The following is a 22,730-nucleotide window of genomic DNA, read 5'->3' on the forward strand; positions in this document are numbered from 1 at the left end:
CCGTAAAATAATAAGTGTTTTTAGAGACTTCTTTTGTCAGCAAATTAATAACCTACGAATTTCTGGATGAGTTTGATTGACAAACCTCCCTACACTTTCTCCTAGTCAACAATATCCTTAAAATGTAAGGAAAAAAGATTATATATGTCGTGCATCAGAAAATTCATAGTACATGTACTTAGTATTTGATTCGAGAAAGTGAAATCAACTCACCAGTATTGTCTGTCTGTGCTCAGCAATGTTATGATCGAACAGAACTCGAGCCCATGTTAAATTTACAAACACTGATGATGTTTGACATGTTCCGAAGAATGGCATTGTACATGGATTCAGTAAGAATATAATTTTCATGAAGTTAGATGTTTATAAAAATAAGGTTATTTTTAATTTCAAAAGTTGAAATTGAAAACTAATAAGCAATGCAACTGGAATGAGAATTCTTTTTTTTTTTTTTTAAACACATCATTGCACATGCACCAAAGAATTGATGCTATGCGCGATAACTCCGTAAATGTGAAAAATATGCAAATCCACCTTGCAAAAATAATGTGATAGTTTTTTGCATTCTTCAACCATTTACGCTTCTTCTGATATACAGTGTATTACTTGTAATTTTTGTTTTCCTATGTTCTCTAATTCTTGCTTTTTACTATATAATTCATCAATATAATTTTCACGAACATTAGCGTGATTTTCTTCCAATAATTTAAAACTTTATTAAATCAATTCTCTCTTCTTGTTTTCTCTTTTCTTTTTGATTTATACGTATGATGCATACGAAGTATTTCTGAAAGCAGAGTTTCTTAAAATAACTGATCATTAACAGTAAAAGAAACATATGCATCTGATCTGGAATATTATCTATGTTGCCAAAATTGTACATGCACACTGGAATTGCATATTGTTTCTCAACCTCTATACATTTTTAATACATATATAATCTATAGACAAATCTCGTCATGAAGTAAAGAGTCGCATTAACCTTCCATAACTCCCATAATAGCCATTAAAGCTATACAGAAAGTTAAAAGAACATTATGGAGTCGTCTGATCTATGATACATGCACTTTTAATTTCTGTAATCCTGGCAAGAGGGTACGTGAATCTCTAAGTTCACGACTTTGTTTCAGTACTGTTTACAGTGTTTCTTCTCCATGAATATCTATATATGCTCTTTTTTATGTCAAGCACTGTTTGAAATAATAATAATATATGAATTCATAAAGCGCTAAATATTAATATATGGTAAAAATTATTTAATGAAAGGGTCAATATATCAATTATTTTCGATTATTTCCAAAAAAAAATCTCTCTCTCTCTCTCTCTCTTTTTAAATTTTTTTTTCTCTCGGGTATTTGTAAATTTACAATATATATATTATTATATAATAATACAAATCTGGATTTAAAATAGATTGAATTCACAAAATGATCAAAATACTCTGTAATGCATTTCTTTGAAAATTGACAAAATACATGCATGCATGTATGATATGTATATTTTATCAGTTATATAGCATATCATCAATATGTTTTTGTCAATTTTCAAAGAAAAGTGGTGTTTCAAAATTTGGATCATAAAAAGTACATGTACATATCAATACTCCTTTAGACAGCATGCTTTAAGAAAAGTAAAATTCCCATCAACATCTCCCTTAAGTTCTGCAAGAGGTTTAAAATCAAAGTTTTTGTTGACTGATAAGTTTTTAACTGGACACGCATTCATCAATAGTTTAGGTTGGATGTTTTATTCCCCTTTGCTCGAGACTATGGTGGGCGGTGTGGATGAGGGATGAGGCCAAAATCATAGAAACAATCCAAATTCTGTTGAGGTCCTTAATTGCTTTTTGGTACATGTGCACTCAAATATGTAGATATATCTGCTATATTTTGATTTTTTTTTACTATGGGTATAAGGAATTCATTTAGATTTTAAGAAACTGTCCCCACGTACATGTATCTCTTTGTATTAATCTCATGTAGAGGCTGGGACCCGTGCCAGACGTCAGTACTAAGTACTGATTACTTGAAGTGTCCATTTCTGTTCATGTCAGTATAAAATCTTTACATGCAGTTCGTTGACTATCACTTTTTTATCCATGTGTTTGCATATATATGAGACCCAAATTGAGATTAAAGATTTATAAACAGGCAAATCACTCTTTGAAGTTATATTATTTCTGCTCAACATTTCATGAATTATTAATGAAGTTTATTAATTTACATTTTGTAGCTTTACTGGCATGGACACTTTCCCCCAAATCATTTTTGACTTCGCATGCATTTAAATTCAAGTAAAGCACTGGAATATTTTTTTAATCACATTTTTGAAGATTTATTTGCTATACATATCTAACTTGTAAGTGTTGTAATTGAAACATTTTTCCTCCGATTTTTTTTCATTACGTCGGGATCGAAATCCTTCTTTTTGCGTCTTTTGCGATATGAGCTGCAACCAAAGAAAACAAACAGAAGTGGGTCAAGATCAAGAGATGCTGAAGGGGAGAAGGTACTTTGGTGCCAAGTGTTTACAGAGCGTTAATCAACATACTGTCCCGAATTATTGTTGTCACATGACAACGCAAAATAGTCGCCGCTTCCGCTGTGAGCAGTAAGTAGGCACGTTTTGTTTTCATGAATCATATAAATCAGCTGATTCGCGTCGATTTTTTGTATCCATTGTTCTGTCAGGAGTTTTCATATTAGGCACTGTAGAATTCCATTCATGTATATACTGTTTTGAAAAGAAATTATTTCTACACCTCTGAATTTAGCGTAAAATGGAGACTAATATATATTTCATGAATGATTTCAGGCCGCAGCTGATCTAGTGCTAGCAGACGATTTTGGGTAAGTGCAATCGTTACATTGGGGTATTTTTATAGGTCATTTAAGGACAACAGTAGGTCTATTTAAAGTACACGTTTAACGGTAAAAAGTATCACGATTATGTTGCATGCTCACCATATTAACATATATGTTCATTTTATTTTTCATAAATTTATTCGAAGAACTTATAAAATTGTGGAAATGATATAGTTATAGTAATAGAAAAAGACATTTATTTGATAATCATATTTTTTTCCCTGTCAGATTTATTTAACATTCAGCAATAAATGAGTTAAAAATGTGTCATTTGAATTTAGATAAAAGGAAAAATGCATAAAAATTGATATTTTTTAAGTACTCTAGCTGTTTATGTTTATAAATAGCTTATCTTTTTATTTCCTTGTTTTAAAATGGGGAAAACAAAAGGGTTCATGCTATAGTATAAAATTACGTCAATTCTTTGGTACACATATCACATATAAACAACTGTTTATTGACCCACTGCTAATTAAAGTAATTGGGAAATAAAATTTTTAGTCATCAATAGTCTTCACAGAATAAAATGTGTATTTTTGTTAATCGAAAGGGGGGGGGGGGGTTGTAGCTATCATGTAGCTTTTCAAATTTATGAACAGTTTATAAAGTATATAGTATTATAGGTATTTTTAGGTATTATAAAAGCTTAACAGCATTTTTTTACTATCATGTCCATTTTGCAGCACTTTTGACACCTTTTTTCAAAAAAAAAGGACATCATTCATGTTAAGATATTTGTACCAAATATAAAGACTTGAAAGCACAATAATGGCCATTGAATGTCTATGTATGTGGGATTTAATTAAATATTCACATCAAATAATGGGAAAAACACTTTAAAACATAATTGATAATGACAAATGCAACCAGACTATGAAAAAGGCATGTGCATCACAATGTATTTACATATTGTAAATTTGGTTACTAAAAATGATATATACTAACAATTAATTTGCTCCAGGAAACTTGAAAAGCAAAGCAATTTTGAATAAACGTAGATTCAAAATATGTTTTTAACTATGAATATTATGCAAACAAACAACATACAATAATTATACTGAATGACATGAAATAACTGTAATGCTGTCAAGGTTAATATCTACAGTTACTGTAGAAAATTATGCACGAAACATTTATAGAGTAACATTTATGATAAAAATTGCTCGAAGATAATTGCCTTGTTATAAAGAAATGTAAATAAATATGCAATCAATGAATGCAATATTACAGCTGTATATGCACACATGTAGTAAATAAGAATTGATGGAATTCAAGGAGTGGGTTTGATAATATGTGATTGTCACCTTGAAAACTGATTTAATTAAAGGTATGTGCTAATGCATACGAGGGTTGTCCCAAAATTTCGTAGACTGAGCTCATATCTTTTAAAGAAATTAATGTATCTTTATACAATTTTCAGGGTGGATAAAGCGTATTCTTGGCAGATACATTACGAAGTTTTATCATGTTAACTTGAAAACTTTTCCAGTTACAAAATTTAAAGTGATACCAGTTACAAAATTTAAAGTGATATAGTTCTCTAACACCCGGAGCAATCTGCAACGTCAAAAAATACAAATGTCAATGCTTCAAATTTTTTGAGAAAATATTTCAATTACCAGAATCAAATTCTTAAATTAAACGAAACGGTTATAGTTATAAATGTAAAATATCTTAATTACTATGATATGATCAAACATTAAAATATGTAAACAAAGTATATGCATGAACAGGTATGAAATAATAATAATTTGAAAACGCTATATTTCTACGGGCTTTTCGTCTATTTTCTCTAATGGATTTGCAAAATGGAACTCTTGCCCATTTCTTAGCCCTGTCTTTTATTTTAATTACTGTTATTGACATGTACATAGAGAAACCGTTTTAGTCTTTTTAAATACTAAGGAGGAGAAAAAGTTTCCTAGTCTACCAAACATTTATGACTGCTATATTTCTGTAAGAGTGAATTCAGGATCAAAACACTTGATCATAGTCCAGTGCGCCGCCTGGGCCAACGCAGCCGCCATTTTTCAAAAATTCGGATTTTAACCCCATGTATACAAAACGTTATAAAATTCATATTTATTGAAGCATACACACCAAAATTTGAGGAAATATAGTTAATAAAACAATATTAAGAATTTTTATTTCCATTAAAAAAAATATAGGGTAGTAATTACTTTTCCGTAGGATTTTAAATATAATATATCAAATTTTAATTGCAACTTTTGGGTATTGCGCCGCCTTCCTACACCAGACAATGAAATGTGTCTTTTAAATTGGAATAATTTGTGTAGTTACCCCATATTTGTCCATAAATTTATTAGATAGTGTTTGTTTAATCTATATACGAAGTTTCATTCATGTATGACGTAGGGTTCCTACAAAACAATGCTTGTCTACGGAATTTTGGGATAACCCTCGTATATTTTATTGACAGATTAAGTCAGATAGATTATATTAGATTTATACTGCATATATACAGAGAAATTTTGCATTTTATTTTGGTTATATTTGCTCCTTTTGTCCTTGAAACAAGTAGGCGAATTAAGATTGGTTGAATTCAAGATTTTTGAACAGAACTTTGAGATGGGACGAAATTATTCATACAAGTGCGAAAGGTCAATAATAATATGGGGTAAAAATACTCAATCTGTATACAGTAAGTTCTGATTGTAAGAAATATTTTTTTTAATGAAAACATGCAGCCACACTCATGAAAGACATTTAAGCATGAAAAATCCAGAAAAACTCAACATTTTATACATTTGTAAGGAATCATTCCACCATCACAAATGCCTTTCCCAATGTTTTTACGAGGAAATAGATAAATAAAAAAATGTTATGCATATCGTAGTAATCCACATTATAAGGCAAAAAAAATTAATTTCTTGGTTCTCAGGCCCTCCCTCATCTCTTCCAAGGGTGCCTCATTGACCCTTTTTATTGCTAAATCAATAAAATATAAACACCAAATCACCTCCCTCATCTTTTTTTGAGGTTTTGTACAATGTAAAAAGCTGCCTCATCATGTTTTGGGGGCAATAAAAAAGAAAAAACATGCCTCCCTCCCTCATCATATTTCTTGAAAAAAGGCCTGAGAACCAAGTAATTAACTTTGCATGGCCTAAGATGAGTATATTTCAGGACTTCACAATCTGCTTGAAATTCTAAATTTTACACATTCTTATGCCGTATTTAATAAAATGTAAGTAACTAAGTACCACTAAATGTATTGTTAAAATTTTAGGACACTACCAGAACCATCATGCAAGTGCATTGTTTTCAATAATGATAAAAGCTATGACCTATGAGAATTACATGAACAAGACTTACTTTTGAAATTATATATATTACCTGAACACATGGAAGCTATAAATGTACTCTGACATGCAGATATAAATGTATATACAGATAGTAACTGGATCGAGACACATTCATTTATACATTTAACATGCATGATTAATTCTTTTATTATTTTTTTTAATTCAAATTTTACTTGTTGAGAGATTTTTTAGAATAGTCTGGTCCGATTTATAGAAAATAATACTTCTAACGGCAAATAATTATTATTTGGTCCAGCATAGTTTTTTAACCTATTTTGAGTATGCTGAATCCGAAAAAGTATGCTGGCCTTCATGAAAATGGCGTTAAGGAGGTCAAAATGGCGATTCAAAATGGCGGACATAAAATTTTTCTAATTTTCTCTTAATATCGTTCAAAAAGGAGAAATAATGTGTGAATATCTCACTGAGTGTAATGCAAGTATAAAAATTATAATAGAATGCTAACATTATTAGTTTAACTCAGAAAATTTAGTCATTCCTACACTTAATTCGAAATTTCTCTGATTTTTTGTCTATTGTTCTATATTCTTCTTTGTTCAAGATTTTACATTAGCAAATATCCATACACTGCAGATTTGTAATTTTTTTCCTCTACATCTCACAATTCTACAACTGAATAATGGTGCAGCTGCAAGTTAAAAGTCAAAATGGCGATTCAAAAGAGCATCTTTTTTTCAAATTATTTCTTAATGTCGTTGACATAGGAGAAAGGATTTGTGAATATTTTACTGAGCGTAGTACAACTATGTAAACTGCCAACAGAACACTAATTTGATCACTTTAAATCAGAAAATTTAGTCGTTTAAATTTAAAATGTGTTAATGTTATTTAGCTCAAAATGGCGATTCAAAATGACGTCTTGTACACTTAAATTTCGTAGAAACTGCTTAATTCTGAGTCGTTTAGCAGAAAATAAAGTACAGTTTGTTTTTAATTTATATAGAATGTATAGTAGATTGATTAGTCCATTAGATATGAACAAACAAAAAATACTTGAAAAGATTAATTTTTCTGGAAATAGTTAAAATAAACTCGACTTAAGAGTTTCCAAATTTCCCCCTTCGTATTTGACCGTGTTCCAAAGCCTTTGAGCCCCCGTCCACCTAAAATCACTCCTGAATCCTGTCATTATATGTATCAACTCGCACTTCTACCTCAACATCCCTCGGCACACCATCAAATATAACTGAAGAAATTTTGGTATTTTCAACACTTAAGTAAAATGGTGCCCCGTGTCAAGGATGACAACCCCCTCGGCACGTAAAAAATCGTTTCTCTGTAGTTCGAAAAAGAGTAAGCTCACTGGGGGCCGCGAGAGAAACCAAAATCCTTCAAAAACCAATTAGTTTAACTGATAGTCCGGCGAAACATGGCTGAAAAATTGCCGACTCGGCGTTAAACAATATACAATCAATCAACCAACACTCAAGGAGCAACACATTTATGTTCAAATGTTTAAAGTCTATTTTGTTTTCCAAAACCTTATGCAAAATGAACTAGAGGCACTGTGAGCAATTAGCTCACTAAATGATACCCCCGTCTCCCATATAAATATAATGAAAGTGTCCATGTTTTGCTATGGGAAACCCTCGGATCAAAAAGTAAAATAGGAGGTCACAATGGCAATATGTAATAAACATTCTGTGAAAGTTTCATCCAATTTCATTCAGTGGTATGAGAGGAGTTGCGATAAGAGATAACAGACGGACGGACAGACATACCGATTACTCTATAACCTCCCGCTTTTCAAGCGGGGTATAAAAAATCTCTGATATTCAAGACATTTAGCTCTTTATTTTGAGACCTCTTTATAGATTTGTTGTCTTTTAGGGTAGAAAGGTCATTCTTTTAGCTAGAAAAATCTCAAACTTTATCATCTGGAATCACATTGTGTGCATATTTTGGTGAGAAAACTTGTAAAATTATGCAATTTAAGAGCGCCTGCAGATTCCTCGTGATTCCTATCACTTACAAGCTTTCGTACCAATAGGCCTAAGCCATTCTTGATTTCGATCTAGTCAACACTTCTCTGGACAACATTTTCTTGAACACTTCAATTAAGAACTTTTCAAGGCAACTTGATCCACACTTCTTTTTTAGGATACTTTAAGGTTGTGTCAAGAATCGAGGGGGATTGAACAAAAACATTTTCTTCTTTCAGATTTTGTAAATTTCAAAACTTTTAAATTTATATATACAGTTCAATACAAAATTATCCGTTCACAGCATGTAATATTTGAGAATGCAGTTGAATTTTTGACTGAGAATAACAAAATGCGAATGTAGGGACACGGAATCAGAGCTGGACAATCAAGAAAATCTATGGTTTACGTATATTATACTGATAATTCTTAATAAATATGTTTTTATTTCGATATTATAATATATTCAGATTTATATGATGTAACAATCACTAGCCCTCTAATTTGTCGTGGTCAATCATTTTAAAAATCAAAAGTTATGTTGCACTAGACCTTCCACATAAACATGCACATTTATTTTTTTTTTAAACTATGGACTAAAAATAGATCAAGAATTTCCAACAACTGATAGTTCACTCGCATTAATGCTCGGGGAATACTGCTCTTGGGGTAGCTTAATTTTCATATTGTCCTCAAAACAGCAATTATTGTATGATATTATTAACTTTTTATATGAAGAAGCATGGTGAGACAGGTAATAGGTAAAATGTCTTCGGAATTGTCGTCAAGAATTTATCTAAACAATAGAAGTAACTGAACAAAAATCCGTGTTATAAAAATCCTAAGTCATTAACAAAAATATCATCCAACTTTCATTGCATATTTGAACATAATTCATAACTAAAAAAAAACAAACTGTAATTTATTTTCTGCAAAACGAACCAGAATTAGGCAGTTTGGGTATTTCACGAAATTCGAGTGTATAAGATGGCATTTGAATTGCCATTTTGAGCTAATTAACAAATTTTTTTAAACGACTAAATTTTCCGATTTAAAGTGATCAAATTAGTGTTCTATTTTCATTTTACATAGCTGTACTATGCGCAGTAAGATATTCACAAATCCTTTCTTCTTTGTCAACGACATTAAGAATTAAATAATTTGAAGAAAAAGATGAATATCCGCCATTTTGAATCGCCATTTTGACTTTTACAGCTGCACCATCATTCAATTGTAGAATAGTGAGATGTAGAAAGAAAAATACAAATCTGCAGTGTATGAATACTTGCAAATGTAAGGTCCTGAACAAAGAAGAATATAGAAACAATAGACAAAAAAATCTGAGAAAATTCAAATTAAGTGTAGAAACGACCAAATTTTCTGAGTTAGACTAAAAATGTTAGCATTCTATTATATTTTTTATAGTTTTATTACACTCAGTTAGATATTCACTCATTACTTCTCCATTTTGAACGACATTAAGAGAAAATTGGAAAAATTCGATGTCCGCCATTTTGAATCGCCATTTTGACCTCCTTAACGCCATTTTCATGAAGGCCAGCATATTTTTTCGGATTCAGCATACTCGAAATAGGTTAAAAAACTATGCTGGACCAAATAATAATTGTTTGCCGTTAGAAGTTATTTCTAGCCTTCTTTTTAAAAATCAGGACCAGACTAGAAGCATATCTTTGGATATTAAAAATTATACAGTTGGTAAATTTACTGAATGGTTAACCTAGCTAAAAGTGCAACTTAAAGAAATAATTGCTTTAAATTTGATATTGTATATATGATTTTTTTATGCACATCATGATATATATAAATATATGTCATGTAATTCTAAATAATATTATTCATTAAAAAAAAATAAAACGCTTTCTTTGGTTGTTAGTACTGGAATTAATGTCGCAGCTGTTGCAGATTAACAATACATAAGCCGGGTTATGTATTTTTTTCCTGCAATAGCTGCGACATTAATTACCATGCTAACAAACAAAGAAATACATTTCAAACTGTTTATATTTACATTCGTATGAAAAAACATTCAAAGTAAAATGAAATTTATTGATGAATATGTCATCAAATGCATAATTGATGGAACAGTGCTGTTTATTTCAAAAACAATTTATTAATATCATAATTGATTTATTATATTTTATATGCTTTTTAAATTAATTAAATAACATGGTTAATTGTGTGCACATTTACATGTATATACAAATGTGTTTATTAATTAGACATACTCCTAGAATGTAACACTAGCATGTTTTTCATTGAAGGTATAATTGCACATTTCCATTTTATGATTATCATTTTTTTTAATTTTCTCCCATTTCCTTGCTATTTGTACATTTTTAAACCAGTTAAGTCACAATTTATTAGTTGTTTATTGTCTAACTTTTTGTGACATTAACTTGATTTTTAATGAAGTATCTGCAATAACAATTTGGTTAATTAAAATGAAGCCAAAGTCTTTAAGACATCTACAGGTGTTAAGGTAATTTGAAGAGGAAATAATTTTTTTTTATAAATATCAATGCTAGTATTTGATGGATTTGTTGATTTTGATCCTTTGAACCAACCCCCCCTCTAATATTCATCCTGTTCATATAAGGTAGTTTTTAAACACTATAACAGTAATTTAAATATACATATATCATATGTTGTCATATTGTACAGAGGTACATGTAGAATAAAAACTTCTCATATGCAAGTTTAAATTTCAGATGTAATTAGCATTAAAGTAGATGTTTGATTAACTTGTAATCATACACAACTGCAAATGTTAGAAAAGTTTGTAACTTTTTCTTTTTGAATCAAAGTGTGACTAAATTAATTTTAAGGATTTGTAATTTGCTTCAAAACTTCATGTTTAGAACATAACCAGGTTACAAGTAAACTAAATTTGCCATCCTTTAAGATGTTCTCTGAAAATTTCTTTAAATATTACAAATAGCAGTCCTACAATGGGAACGGGGTCTCTCCCCCAATCCTCAGGTACTGTATGGTTTGTTTGTTATCATTGCTTTATGTACCTATATACTCCGGATACTTGACACAAAAGTGTCAGCAGTATCTACTGTTTGAACAGACAGGTATGTAGCCTTAAAGCTCTCTTTCCTCATTTACCTGAGAACAGAGCAAAAAGCATGAGCCTTCTAAACCTCAAATTGTTTATTTGCTAATGCTGCAGATCACTTTGAAGATTGGATTTAGTTGTAATTTACCTGTAAACATTATTCATCTTTTGAAGCCTTTTGTATGGATGAAGTTTTTCTTTGTCAGTAAGGAAATGCAAAACACGATGACTGTTGTTGTGCAAATATGATTCAAAACTCCTTTTCAAATTTATATTTTAAATTTTGCTTTAATTTCCTTTTTGGAACATTGTGCTAAGTTATTCAGAAAAAAAAAAAAAACTGTAAGAGAATATCTTAGTAGTTATTTTCTAACCAAAAAGATGTTTTGTTGCAGGAAAAAGTCCAAGATGGCCAAGGATGAAAATAAGGAAAAAGATCCAAGGATTGAAATTGAATTCACTCCAAAATATGATACATCCAGAGGTACAGATCAGCCCCCCAGGAAAGGTCCCCATGAAGAGGAGTTTGTCCCCCCTGATGGGGGCTGGGGGTGGGTCGTGTGTTTCACGTCGCTCCTGACTAACGGAACAGCTTTCAGCATCCTCAACACTTTTGGCATAATATATGTTTATTTGGTCAAGGAGTATGCGAAAGGAGATCATGCAATTGCCTTCAAAACATGTAAGTATTAATGGTTTTTATGCAAAGAATTTTTTTTTCTGGATTTTGCGTATTGGTTAACAAATATTGAATTCAAGGTGAAATGGTTTTAAGTTTGCTGAAAATGCATTTATTTATATAATTATATAGGAGTTAAAAAAACTTTTTAAATTTGATTTTGAAATACTGTTTTATTTATTTCAAATGAAGGTAAGATAGTGAAATCATATATATTTGTTTTTTATGTACTCGACTATTGATTCATGTAGTTTTTGTGAAAATTTCTTTAAACTAATCTTGCAAGGTATTGAGCTATTTAATTCTATCTACAAAGGAGTGCAGAAGTTTGATACGTGAATGCATTTAAAGAAGCCAAATGTGTAAATCCCTTTCCTAGTAAATTAATTGTGGAGGATTGGTTTACATTATATGTATGCATTGATTGATGCTTCAGTGCAGCATTTATGATAAACAACTTCATTGAAATTCATATATATAACACTTGATGAGTCATAAACTTCAAAACAAAACTTTATTAAATTAAAGAAGACTCTCTATAAATATCATATTCAAAACTTCTTAAAGTAATCACATGCACAAAGATTGCCTATATTGTGGCTAACAAGTGTTTTTTCATTTCCAAATTTTTATTGAATTTAAGTTGTATTTTGAGTAAGGGCACATGTACACTAACGGCTGTTTTATTTGAATGTTAAAAATTTGGAATCCTTTTGTGTTTCCACTCAACAAGTAACCAAAATTGCATAAACAGATCATAAAGAATGAGTACATTTTTGTAAGAATTTTTTATTCAACACATATTTCTGTCACCTGTGTGGATGTGTTGTGTGCCCTAACTAATAATACTTTTATTTCATATTGGAATCATTTTAAAGTTCTTAATAGTAAATTACTGAAATTTCAGCTTATTTTAATATCAAATCTGTCAAAATTTTCATTGGAAAGAGTCAGCCATACAAACGATCTTAAATAGTTATCCAATGAATACTGGAATATACCTTAGATCTCAAGTGTATTCAGTTGAATAATCTTCAAATAGTTCCCAAGATATAAATCAGTTTTATAAATTAGACCAATGCATATATTTTACATAAAAGTTCAGAAAGAAAGGCATTATGCAAATCACAAAGGTCACTGATCTAAAAGACTTAACCATTTCCAAATTGATATTGTTCTATCAATATTTGTGTAAGGTTGGTTTATATACCTCTGTTTTTCAAGACATTAAATAATTGTTAATATGGCTCTTGGTATTAATGACAAGAAGAGATATGATGCCATTTTACATTTTAATGTGAACATTCGTTTGATTGAAAATTTATGTCAGATGTTTTTTTACATAATAAAAAGATGAATAATGAGGGATCATGGATATGAACCCCATTTAGAGTTGGATGGAGAAAATCAACTTAAAACTTCTACTAATATGACCATGAAATATAATCTGTACGGTTAAAATTACACATTAAACTGACATGTGCTTAATGTTCTGCTCAAGACACAAGGTTTTGAACATACCACACGAGGTGAAAATTTAAATACAACTAAACATTCTTGCTATGCTACAACTTTGTTAAAAATTTCTGCTCAATCAGCATCTGTGACCATAGTACTACATTTAGTCAGATTAGTAACAATATCTAATATGGGGTACTTACTCCCTTATGACACCTGATCCATGATCCTTTTTCAGAGGTCCTTGTTGACTCGACTCTATTTATGTAGATAAAGAGTAAAGAAGAGTTAAAACACAAAAAAAATCAAATTCTAAATAGTCTCTCAGAGAATATTTCAGTGATTTGATAGAATCAAGGTCTTAGTAAGTGAATTAAATGCTCATGTTTTTCTTTAATTTAAACAAAAAAATAACAACAAAAAAATGAATTTTCAATAAAGAAATATGCATACTGAATTAAAAAAAATCTTCAAGGACTTTCGTTATGATATTCAGCTGATTTACGCAGTTTACTGTTGAAACACTTGCATCTATTGAATTATACCAATGCTTTGAGTGATATATGAATTAGTCATTTGAATGTTAGTAGGCTGACAAATATATAAAACTGACACATGACAGTAGACAACCCCGTTTGATACGATATCCTCAGCAAATTTATGATACCGACCCTTTATATGATATGTGAAATTGACATTTGTTCGCAACCGTGAGAAATGTTTTCTGTGTCTTCTGGGTATTCTGCGTCTTTTCCTTCTCTTAAAGTGGATTTATTTTAGTAAATAATAACTGTTTAGATGGTTTTAGTGCAAAGAGGTCATATTAAGTTAAAAATATACAGCAGTATATAGGTTAATAGAGGCACATGCGAAGTGTACTTTGTATTTCATGATTTATATAATATATTACAAACTAAAATACTTCACCTGATTAAATTATTTTTATACACATTTAGGATGTTCCCCCTTTTAGTGCACAAAAGTTACATGTATATTTGATTTAAAATATACCTTTAATTGTTGTTATAATGGAGATAAATTCTATTTGAGTATGTATTGTACATGTATCTTAATGATCAACAATCGAGTTTCCTTTTAGACTTTAATTAATATATTCAGCATGTTTACAATTAAACATGCATTATTTGCATTATTTGTTGAGATTTTGTTATATATATTTCTTCCTTTTTTATGACAAATTTTTATTATAGCTAAGTGTTTTAAATAAACAGATACATAATATACATATAAATGTTTACCGGGTCACTGTTTTAACCACAAAAAAGTTAATAATTTTATTGGATTTCTTGTCTGCTGTGAATACTTTTAATTTCATCCATCAGATTTATTTGCTTCTTCAATAAAGTTAATTTGAGAAAAAAAAGTACCTGCTTTTTATTTAAATTTGTTCCATTTTCGTTATTCACTTTTATCAGTTAGTTGGGGAATTTTTATTGATTAAAGCAATCTATAAAAGAGAAAATATAGTTTTTATACATTATAAAATATTCGAGAATTGGTATGGAACTTTCAGATTTTCAGGAAATGAACTACGGAAACAAGTCAATCGTATTGCACAGTAATATAGCATGCTGAAATCCATAACACGTCAATATGTCCCAAAAATTGTTTGCCAAACTGGTCACCCACATTCAGTGCATGTTGATTATCTTGCAAGGAAAAAAACGTTACCTGCATTCTTCAAGGAACTATAGTTTATTCAAATACTCAAAATTTTTATTTCACACTGTAAATCATCTGCAATCTTACAAAAATGTTGAAAATTATTGGATCAGTAAATGATCAGAAAGAATACATCAGAAATCTAAACATTTGTCTAAGGTCAATTGTTCCGCTGACACTAATCTCACCTGTTAACTGGAGAACAGTTTATACCACTTGGAAGAATCGGAAGCGTCGGTGTCAGAGTTATGTCAACATACTGGAGTGGGTCGTTTGGTCGAATTACTCAGTCCAATACACTAAAAATATCTGAGGGAGGTAGTAAAGTACACCTTTAATCCATGTGCAAAGCATTTGGGTTAATCCAATTAGAGCATATTCTTCTTGTGGAATTTGTTACAGAAAATGATAAAAACAGCCTCTGGCTTGATATTTGCTGATGTCTATCTTGAAAGTTCCAAAGTTAATGTCGCTCTAACTACTCTCATCTTGCAAAACTGAATCTAAAACAATAAAAGAATGGCATTGAACAGAACTATTTTGTATAGAATATTTACAATATTGTAAGTTGATGAATACACAATGTTTTTTCATACAATATTTGGAATTGGATAAAAATACATTTATATTTATTGAAAAAAAATATTTTTTCCACCCATTTAAAGTATGGGTGTACATGGGTCGGTAAACATTCACGAATTAGCAAAAAATGGCTTAGACAAAATATTAATGGGAAAAAAAAATCCTTTTTAACATTTCTTTTCATTGTCTCAAATTTGTTTCATGTTCAGTTACGTATTATATTTCTTTTATTTTTTCAGCATGGGTTGGATCTGTTTGTACAGGAATTACTTTTCTGATGTGCATTTTTGCCAGCATTTGTAGTGACAGAATTGGTATCAGACCAACTGCATTTTTCGGCGCGGCTTTGGGCGTGATCGGACTTTTCTCCAGTGCTTTTATTACGCAACTGGAACTTCTGTATTTAACTTATGGCCTGTTTCTTGGAATCGGTGGAGGATTCGTCTACTCCCCCTCTTTAGTCATTATTGGTCACTATTTCAAAAAGCACATGGGCATTGTGAATGGAATTGTAGCTTTTGGAAGTTCAATCTACACAATCATCCTGTCCATTGTTTTACCGATTGTCCTGGAATCGCTGGGTATCAAGTACACTTTTATGATTCTGGGAGGACTATATTGCATGCTTCTGTTATGTACTTTAACATGGAAGCCGCTTTTTCACAGAGAAACCAACCTGCCAGAATTGGCACTGTCAACAGAGAGCATTGTACAACATGCTAGTGACTGTTGCTCATGGACTAGAAAGTACCTTAACTTGAAGATATTCAAAAATCGAGCATATCTCATTTGGTTTTTGGGACTTGCTGTAGCGCTTTTCGGGTACTTCGTGCCATTTGTGCATTTAGTAAGTATAAAATCATCAACGTTATATTTTCCTGTAGAATCAGTTTGATTCGGGAGGGCCAATGTTCGTGGGCAAGCAAAATTTTTCTTGTTCATGGGGACGTGTAGTTGCGTTGGTAATTCGTGTATACGGTAAATTCAATGAATGAATAATGTTTTTAAACATTCAAGGATATGTACATTTGTGGGTAAGGATGACCTATGAAATGGAAAATTGTTCCCACACGAACACGGGTGATTTCACAGTAGTTTTAGTAATTAAAACACCTGTCATCGGCTGTCCACGGGATTAGCTATCTGCTTGAAACAAACACGAGGTTAACTTAAAATGACTAGAAAGAAAAACAGGTTTGACCCCCTTCTCTATAAGATAACTAAGTTATGCTAATGTGACTCAACTCACGAGATTTAGTCAAGTGATCAAATTGGAGATATAATTGAGATGTGTGTCATTTGCAACATGTTTCAATCATATCAACACCGCCTTTTTTTCTCAAATGTTTTGATGAGTAAGGTATTTATTGGGATCTGTTACCAAAATTATAAGGAGCATCACATTCTATTATTATTTATACCATCAGAATGTTGCCTTATCTATGAATATACGTTTTTCGTCAAACTTCTTTTCTGAACTATACCTTAGGAATTTTTTTTTTTAAAAAGACCATACATAAAGCAGAAGTATTGAGTGTAGCGTTTATACAATTTAAAAGAAATAATGGTTTGAATGCATATGAACAGCATCGGCCTCCAATAGAAACAATTTTGTAATGAAAATTGACAGAAGAAAAACGCATGTCAATTGTCAGACACGTAGTATCTTGTTCAATAGTGACGATGGTGGTGGTTAAACAGGATGCTTGAGAAAATTCTATTACGAGGTGAATGCATATATAAATACTTCGTGTCGTTAGTGTACACTGAGATAGGGCTTATCATAATGAAGTTATAATCGACAGATAGTGAATCAGTACATGTCTAGCAAAGTCAGGATAATCAGCCATCCTAAAGTGATATCATCATTTATTATGATAACGGTCAATTTTTGTCAATGACATTTAGATACAACTTCAAACTATGTTACACTGCATTAATGCGGTGAACGTCTTTATACTCCTGATTTGTAGTGATTGAATGGACCTTTGAGCTTAAATACTCTTTGTTATCTCCATATATACATGTATTTCATATTTATTTATTAAGGTATAATATCCCTTTTATAAGAGAGATAACTTTCCAAGGAAACTATTCCAAGCAATTCGTTAAATTGCCTTGCCAGAATTTAAAAAAATAGGACCATTTTATAGTCAACTCATTCGAATTTGATTTAACGTACAAATATTGGTTTCTATTATTTATTGCCAATATTTATTTTATTAATTACTTATAACATTTATACTCAGTTCCTTTAAACTGTGAAATTTCAATTTATTGATTTATTTTCTTTAAATTAATTTTACTGAGTGAAAGGCTATCTTTGTAAATATATAGTGTTTCGATTTTTTAATGAAAAACATTCGTATATTAAATATACAAGGGCTTAGCTGAAAGAAAATTCACTATTACGTATTTGATTTGTTTTAGACGTAACACTTATATTCAAGATAACATTATTGAACCAATTGAAGTGCATTTACCCGAATTTTTAACTGATGTAACTTTATAAACAACAAAAAGATTATTTGAAAATTCCTGTAATTACTTTTATGTTGTAAAAGGAGGTTATCAAATTTATCTGTTTAAAAAATAGGTGTTGAGCTCTAGATGTTACGAAATGCTTTGTAAGAGGAATGTGAGTTTTATCTGGGTCAGGGCCACTGACCTGATTACATTTGTTTATGTAGCCTTGTCAAACCTACTATAAATTATGAAGTATCCTAATACTCCGTATTTTTTTTAATACTGTTATTTTTTTTATATATGTAAATCTAGATAGTACATTTGGATATTAAAGTGATTCTAATTCAAAGTTAGAAACAATTTCAGGATGCAAGATTTTTGTTCAACGATAATTTCTTCTCATTTTATGAATGTTTTCAATATATTGAACAGTATACAATCAATATGTTAAATATAAGAGATTTATTGAATTTGTGCAGCTCGAAGAGCACATTCAGTCCATCTTGTATATAATTATAAACTAATAAAACATTGAACAAAATATAAGTAAATATTTTTTACATCAATACTTGCTTTTAGACCTTAGGAGATTTATTTTATTTTTTTTTCGAAAATGAAATATGCAGATATCGAACAGTAAGCAAATTTAAACATCAGTTGAAACAAAACATATCGGAGCGAAGCAAACACGGATCTCTAAAATGTTACACCAGAGGTTGATCTGGTGCCATGGGGGAGTATGCATCACTTGTTGACCGGTCACACCCGCCTTGTACTACTTTTTATTATCGAACAAACGAAAAAAGTATCTAGAGAATTAATGTTTAAGTAATGGCTTCAAATTAGTACGGAAAACGGCAGTCAACATATAAAAAAAATGATGCTGGCAATGTCATTTTTAAAAAGATTTATTAGCGGAAGCACCAAACTTCGATGAACATTTGATTTCGTTGATTGCCTCAACAACAAAATCCACGAAAATTGTTGGAACCACAGTATCTATGTTAAAACTTTCTAGCTTAGAAAGGTTTTTATTTATAATTGTAATCAGAATTAGCCGGTTAAAAAAAAATTGACAGGTGAAATTTTGGAATGCAACATCAAATTGCGTATCAAAAGTATGTTATGTACATGAATTTACTGTTTAAAATTCAAAATACTTAAATGCAGCCAAACAAATTATGTAGCAGAGGCACTAAGATTGTTTTTTTTTTAACTTTCTCCATTGTAGGTCAAACATACTCAGGACAACTTTCCCGGTTCAAATGCTTTTATTTTGATCACTTGCATGCAAGTGACTTCTGGAGTAGGACGAATCGTCTTTGGAAAGGTAGCGGATCTGGCATTCGTGAACAGAATCTACATGCAGCAATGTGCATTCGTTGTAATGGGCATAGTAACAGCTTGTATTCCTTTCTCTGCCAGCTTTGAAGGTCTTATAGCTATCTGTCTCATTCTCGGAATCTGTGATGGTATCTTCGTATGTTTATTGGGTCCCATTGCGTTTGACATAGTTGGTCCCCTGGAAGCCTCACAAGCCATTGGTTTCATGCTTGGAGGATTTTCTATTCCATTTACTGTTGGTCCACCTATTGCAGGTACTTTTATATAACCTTTATAAATAAAAAAATATGATATGAGAGAAAATGATTTTATGTCATATATTTATCCACTATGCAATGTAAGACATAAAAGCTATAGATTGAATGAGCTTATGTGTCAGTAACTTGTCTTTCGTCTGTATCTCTAGATGTTTGTTTGTCTGATGTTTTTATTATAAACTATAATATTCTTCTTACAGTACACAATTTTGTATGTCGTGTATGAATTTTATAAAGTACGATGGTCCCTCAAAATTTAAAATATTTGTGAGAATTCATTCTATTTTCTTGAAGTTTAATCTCAATTCATAGAAATTGATTCACAAGTTTAGACATACAATTTTTATGTTTGTTCAATAAATATATATATTATCTGTTTTTCTAATTTGTATGCCTCCACAATCGAAGATTTAGAGGCACATATAGTTTTTGTCCTGTCCGCCCATTTGTCTGTTTATCTGTTTGGTTGTCCGCAAAAATGAAACCTTGCCTGTAACTTTTGAGTGGGTGGGGCTATGACTTTCATATCTAACAGGTATATCCCTTGTGTCAAAACCTTTCTTTGGGTATCACCAAATTTGGCCTCTTAACCTCAAAGTTTGGTGCATTTTTTTCCAACCCCCCCCCCCTCACACACACACACACACTCTTTAACCTTCGCCATAGCAATTGATAACTCCTGAACAGTTGGTTCAAGGACTTTCATACTTCATCCATTTTCATACTTGACCTAGGAAATTGATTGCTTTTTTTTAAATTTAACTGTGCCCATAACATGAACACTATAGTTTTCATATTTCACATGTGTAATGTATCTAATAAGACCTTCTTTTAGATACCAACTATTTTGACATTTTGACCTTGGCCTTTGGAGTGTGACTTGCATGTGAGAAAACCTGACCATCAGCTGCGATACGGGGGCATCAGTGTTTCACAAACACATAAGCACGTGTCTTCAGACAGAGAAGAAACTATTTTTGCCTACTGCTATGATGCGATTTGAATAAATTAGTCATCTCTTTATAAACTGGTCGGTTTTTTTAATATCATTGCAGGGTTTCTTTACGATCATCTACACTCATATGAAATAGCGTTTGTAGCTGCTGGTGTCCCACCAATCGTGGGGGCGATCATGATGTGTTTAATTCCTAGAGTCCAGCAGGTAGGACATTTTAAAACAACACTGTAAATATTACGTTGTTTTCATTTAGAGAGCTCAGCCATGTACCTTTCAAAACTATTTTAAGGAGGAAAATTGCTACTCTTCATTTCTGAATCGTCGGAAGTTAAAATACCGGTATTATGAAAAAAAAGATTTAAATTCTATTGGCAATCTTTTAAGAATTTAAAAGGAGTTGAGGTACTGGTTCGTTAATGAAACTCCTTTACAAATTTTTACATTTCGTAGATGAGGTAACTGCAAAATTTACATGCTATCTAGTCCCCCCTACCAAATAAATGCGAAACGTGCAATAAGATTGATAATATGATGATACTATTGTTGTACATATAACTGTACATGGAAATATATCTATTTCAGAGTTACCCTGCTGCAACAGAAACCCACACATTTGCTTCGATCTCCATGTTAGATGTTTACCATGCTAGTACAAGTAGATCAGGTATGATATATTATAAAAGTCCTGTATCAAGCACTAGGTATCCTATTATCACATATATTTCTTTCTGTCATTTAATTACTTTTGAATTTTTTATTAACTTTCAACCAAAATGATATGACTGTTTATTTTTTAGGTGGACAATTTCAGTCGACAGATTTTTCAGTCTGTTATCAAAATTTGTTTTGTGTTGTCAGACTTAGTTGAAATTCGAGGGGGGGGGGGGTTCTCAGAAATTTGGCATTAATGTATGAATATTAGAAGAATATTTTGTTTTGTTTTAGGTCAGTTGAATCAATTAAATCAAGTAAACGGTGTCAGAGGTCATTCAGGAACTACTTCCGAGCTAGAAGTAGTGCGCATTGTAGAACTTCCAGATCCTGCTGATGTAGGACAAAAACTTTTAGATTCGCAAAACAACGATATCAAATTCAGGAGCAACGGTTCTAAAAGGTCTAACGACAGTGAAGGTGACACATCAGAACAAGATTGTGAATCACTATTAGAGAAGGAATCAAACAGCTGATTAGCGATGTTTGTTGTTTTTGTTAAAGTGCTAGTGGTCCTAGTACATGGATGTTCAAGTGCTATAGAATTGTTAATATGAGAGGCTTAACTGAGTAGATTGGCCAAAAAATAAATGTATACATAATTATGTATACGTAAGTCATGCAAGACGCCAAAGAAAAAGCTTTACATACTTTTTGTTTGACCAAAAAGATAACTGCTATTTTACACATGAAACAGTCCAAGTTTGAAAAAAATTAAGTTTCCAGTATTCAGTCAAAATGGATTTTAGTTGCTAGTATATTGTTTGAAAAAAAAAACAACAAAGAAGTAATGTTAGATTATACAATGTAAGTCTAAATTCAGTTTAGAATTTTAGTTGTTTTAAGAAAAAAATTATTTTAAAGCAATTTTAGATTTATTTATCTAAATTCAGTGATTTTAAAACATATGGTGTGAGTTGTGTATTTCCTCTTTCAGCAGGTCTGATAAATCGTTGTTACTTGTGAAATTGTGTTAACGTTGTCATTTATGACACACAAATGAGTTATAACATTTGAAAATTTTAGAGTTGTTGAATGTTTATAAAGAACATAAATGCACAGACAAGTGTATTGCACATTTATTAAATAGATGACAAAAACTATTTGTGTCTATTATTTAAATCTATATCTTAAGGTTGCTTACATGCATTGAGAGTTAGGAATAGGTTTTATAAAATGTCATTCCTTATTGTAGGATTCTTCTCTGTTTTATGACTAGATGAAAAATTCAATGTGCATTTGCTTATATCTATTATATATTAAGATGTAAGAGATCTAAAAAATAATAGTTTTCTTTTCTCATCACAATTGTACAACTTTGAATAGATATGGTTAACTGAGTTTGAAATCCAGTAGGGAATATATATTTGGCGAAAT

General features: G+C 30.9%; 1 protein-coding gene across 3 annotated transcripts; it reads left to right on the forward strand.

The window, feature by feature from the left end:
• The first annotated feature begins 2,429 nt into the window (after positions 1 to 2,429).
• Positions 2,430 to 22,456, forward strand: LOC134277291 (monocarboxylate transporter 10-like). 3 transcript variants are annotated; one of them, XM_062759608.1, is made up of 8 exons: positions 2,430 to 2,610; positions 2,815 to 2,849; positions 11,611 to 11,897; positions 15,857 to 16,464; positions 19,315 to 19,681; positions 20,740 to 20,846; positions 21,225 to 21,306; positions 21,588 to 22,456. In XM_062759608.1, exons 3-8 carry the CDS (start codon positions 11,624 to 11,626, stop codon positions 21,827 to 21,829), a joined length of 1,680 nt encoding a protein of 559 aa, XP_062615592.1. In that variant the 5' UTR covers positions 2,430 to 2,610; positions 2,815 to 2,849; positions 11,611 to 11,623; the 3' UTR covers positions 21,830 to 22,456. The 3 variants fall into 3 exon arrangements, with proteins under 3 accessions (XP_062615592.1, XP_062615594.1, XP_062615593.1); XM_062759610.1 differs by lacking the exons at positions 2,430 to 2,610; positions 2,815 to 2,849 and adding an exon at positions 3,902 to 4,191; XM_062759609.1 differs by lacking the exons at positions 2,430 to 2,610; positions 2,815 to 2,849 and adding an exon at positions 11,109 to 11,365.
• The last annotated feature ends 274 nt before the right edge of the window (positions 22,457 to 22,730 follow it).

This window comes from Saccostrea cucullata, unplaced genomic scaffold, assembly GCF_032062105.1.
Source record: "Saccostrea cucullata isolate Sc308-1 unplaced genomic scaffold, CSIRO_AGI_Scuc_v1 ctg373, whole genome shotgun sequence".
In the NCBI taxonomy this organism is placed as follows: Eukaryota; Metazoa; Mollusca; class Bivalvia; order Ostreida; family Ostreidae; genus Saccostrea; species Saccostrea cuccullata.

What these genes read in the sequence shown, in the direction of transcription:
- LOC134277291 (XM_062759608.1), top strand. Translation starts at nt 11,624, where the DNA reads ATGGCCAAGGATGAAAATAAGGAAAAAGATCCAAGGATTGAAATTGAA. An exon ending in TGCAATTGCCTTCAAAACAT is followed by an intron (nt 11,898 to 15,856) that starts GTAAGTATTAAT and finishes TTATTTTTTCAG; the next exon opens with CATGGGTTGGATCTGTTTGT. An exon ending in TCGTGCCATTTGTGCATTTA is followed by an intron (nt 16,465 to 19,314) that starts GTAAGTATAAAA and finishes TCTCCATTGTAG; the next exon opens with GTCAAACATACTCAGGACAA.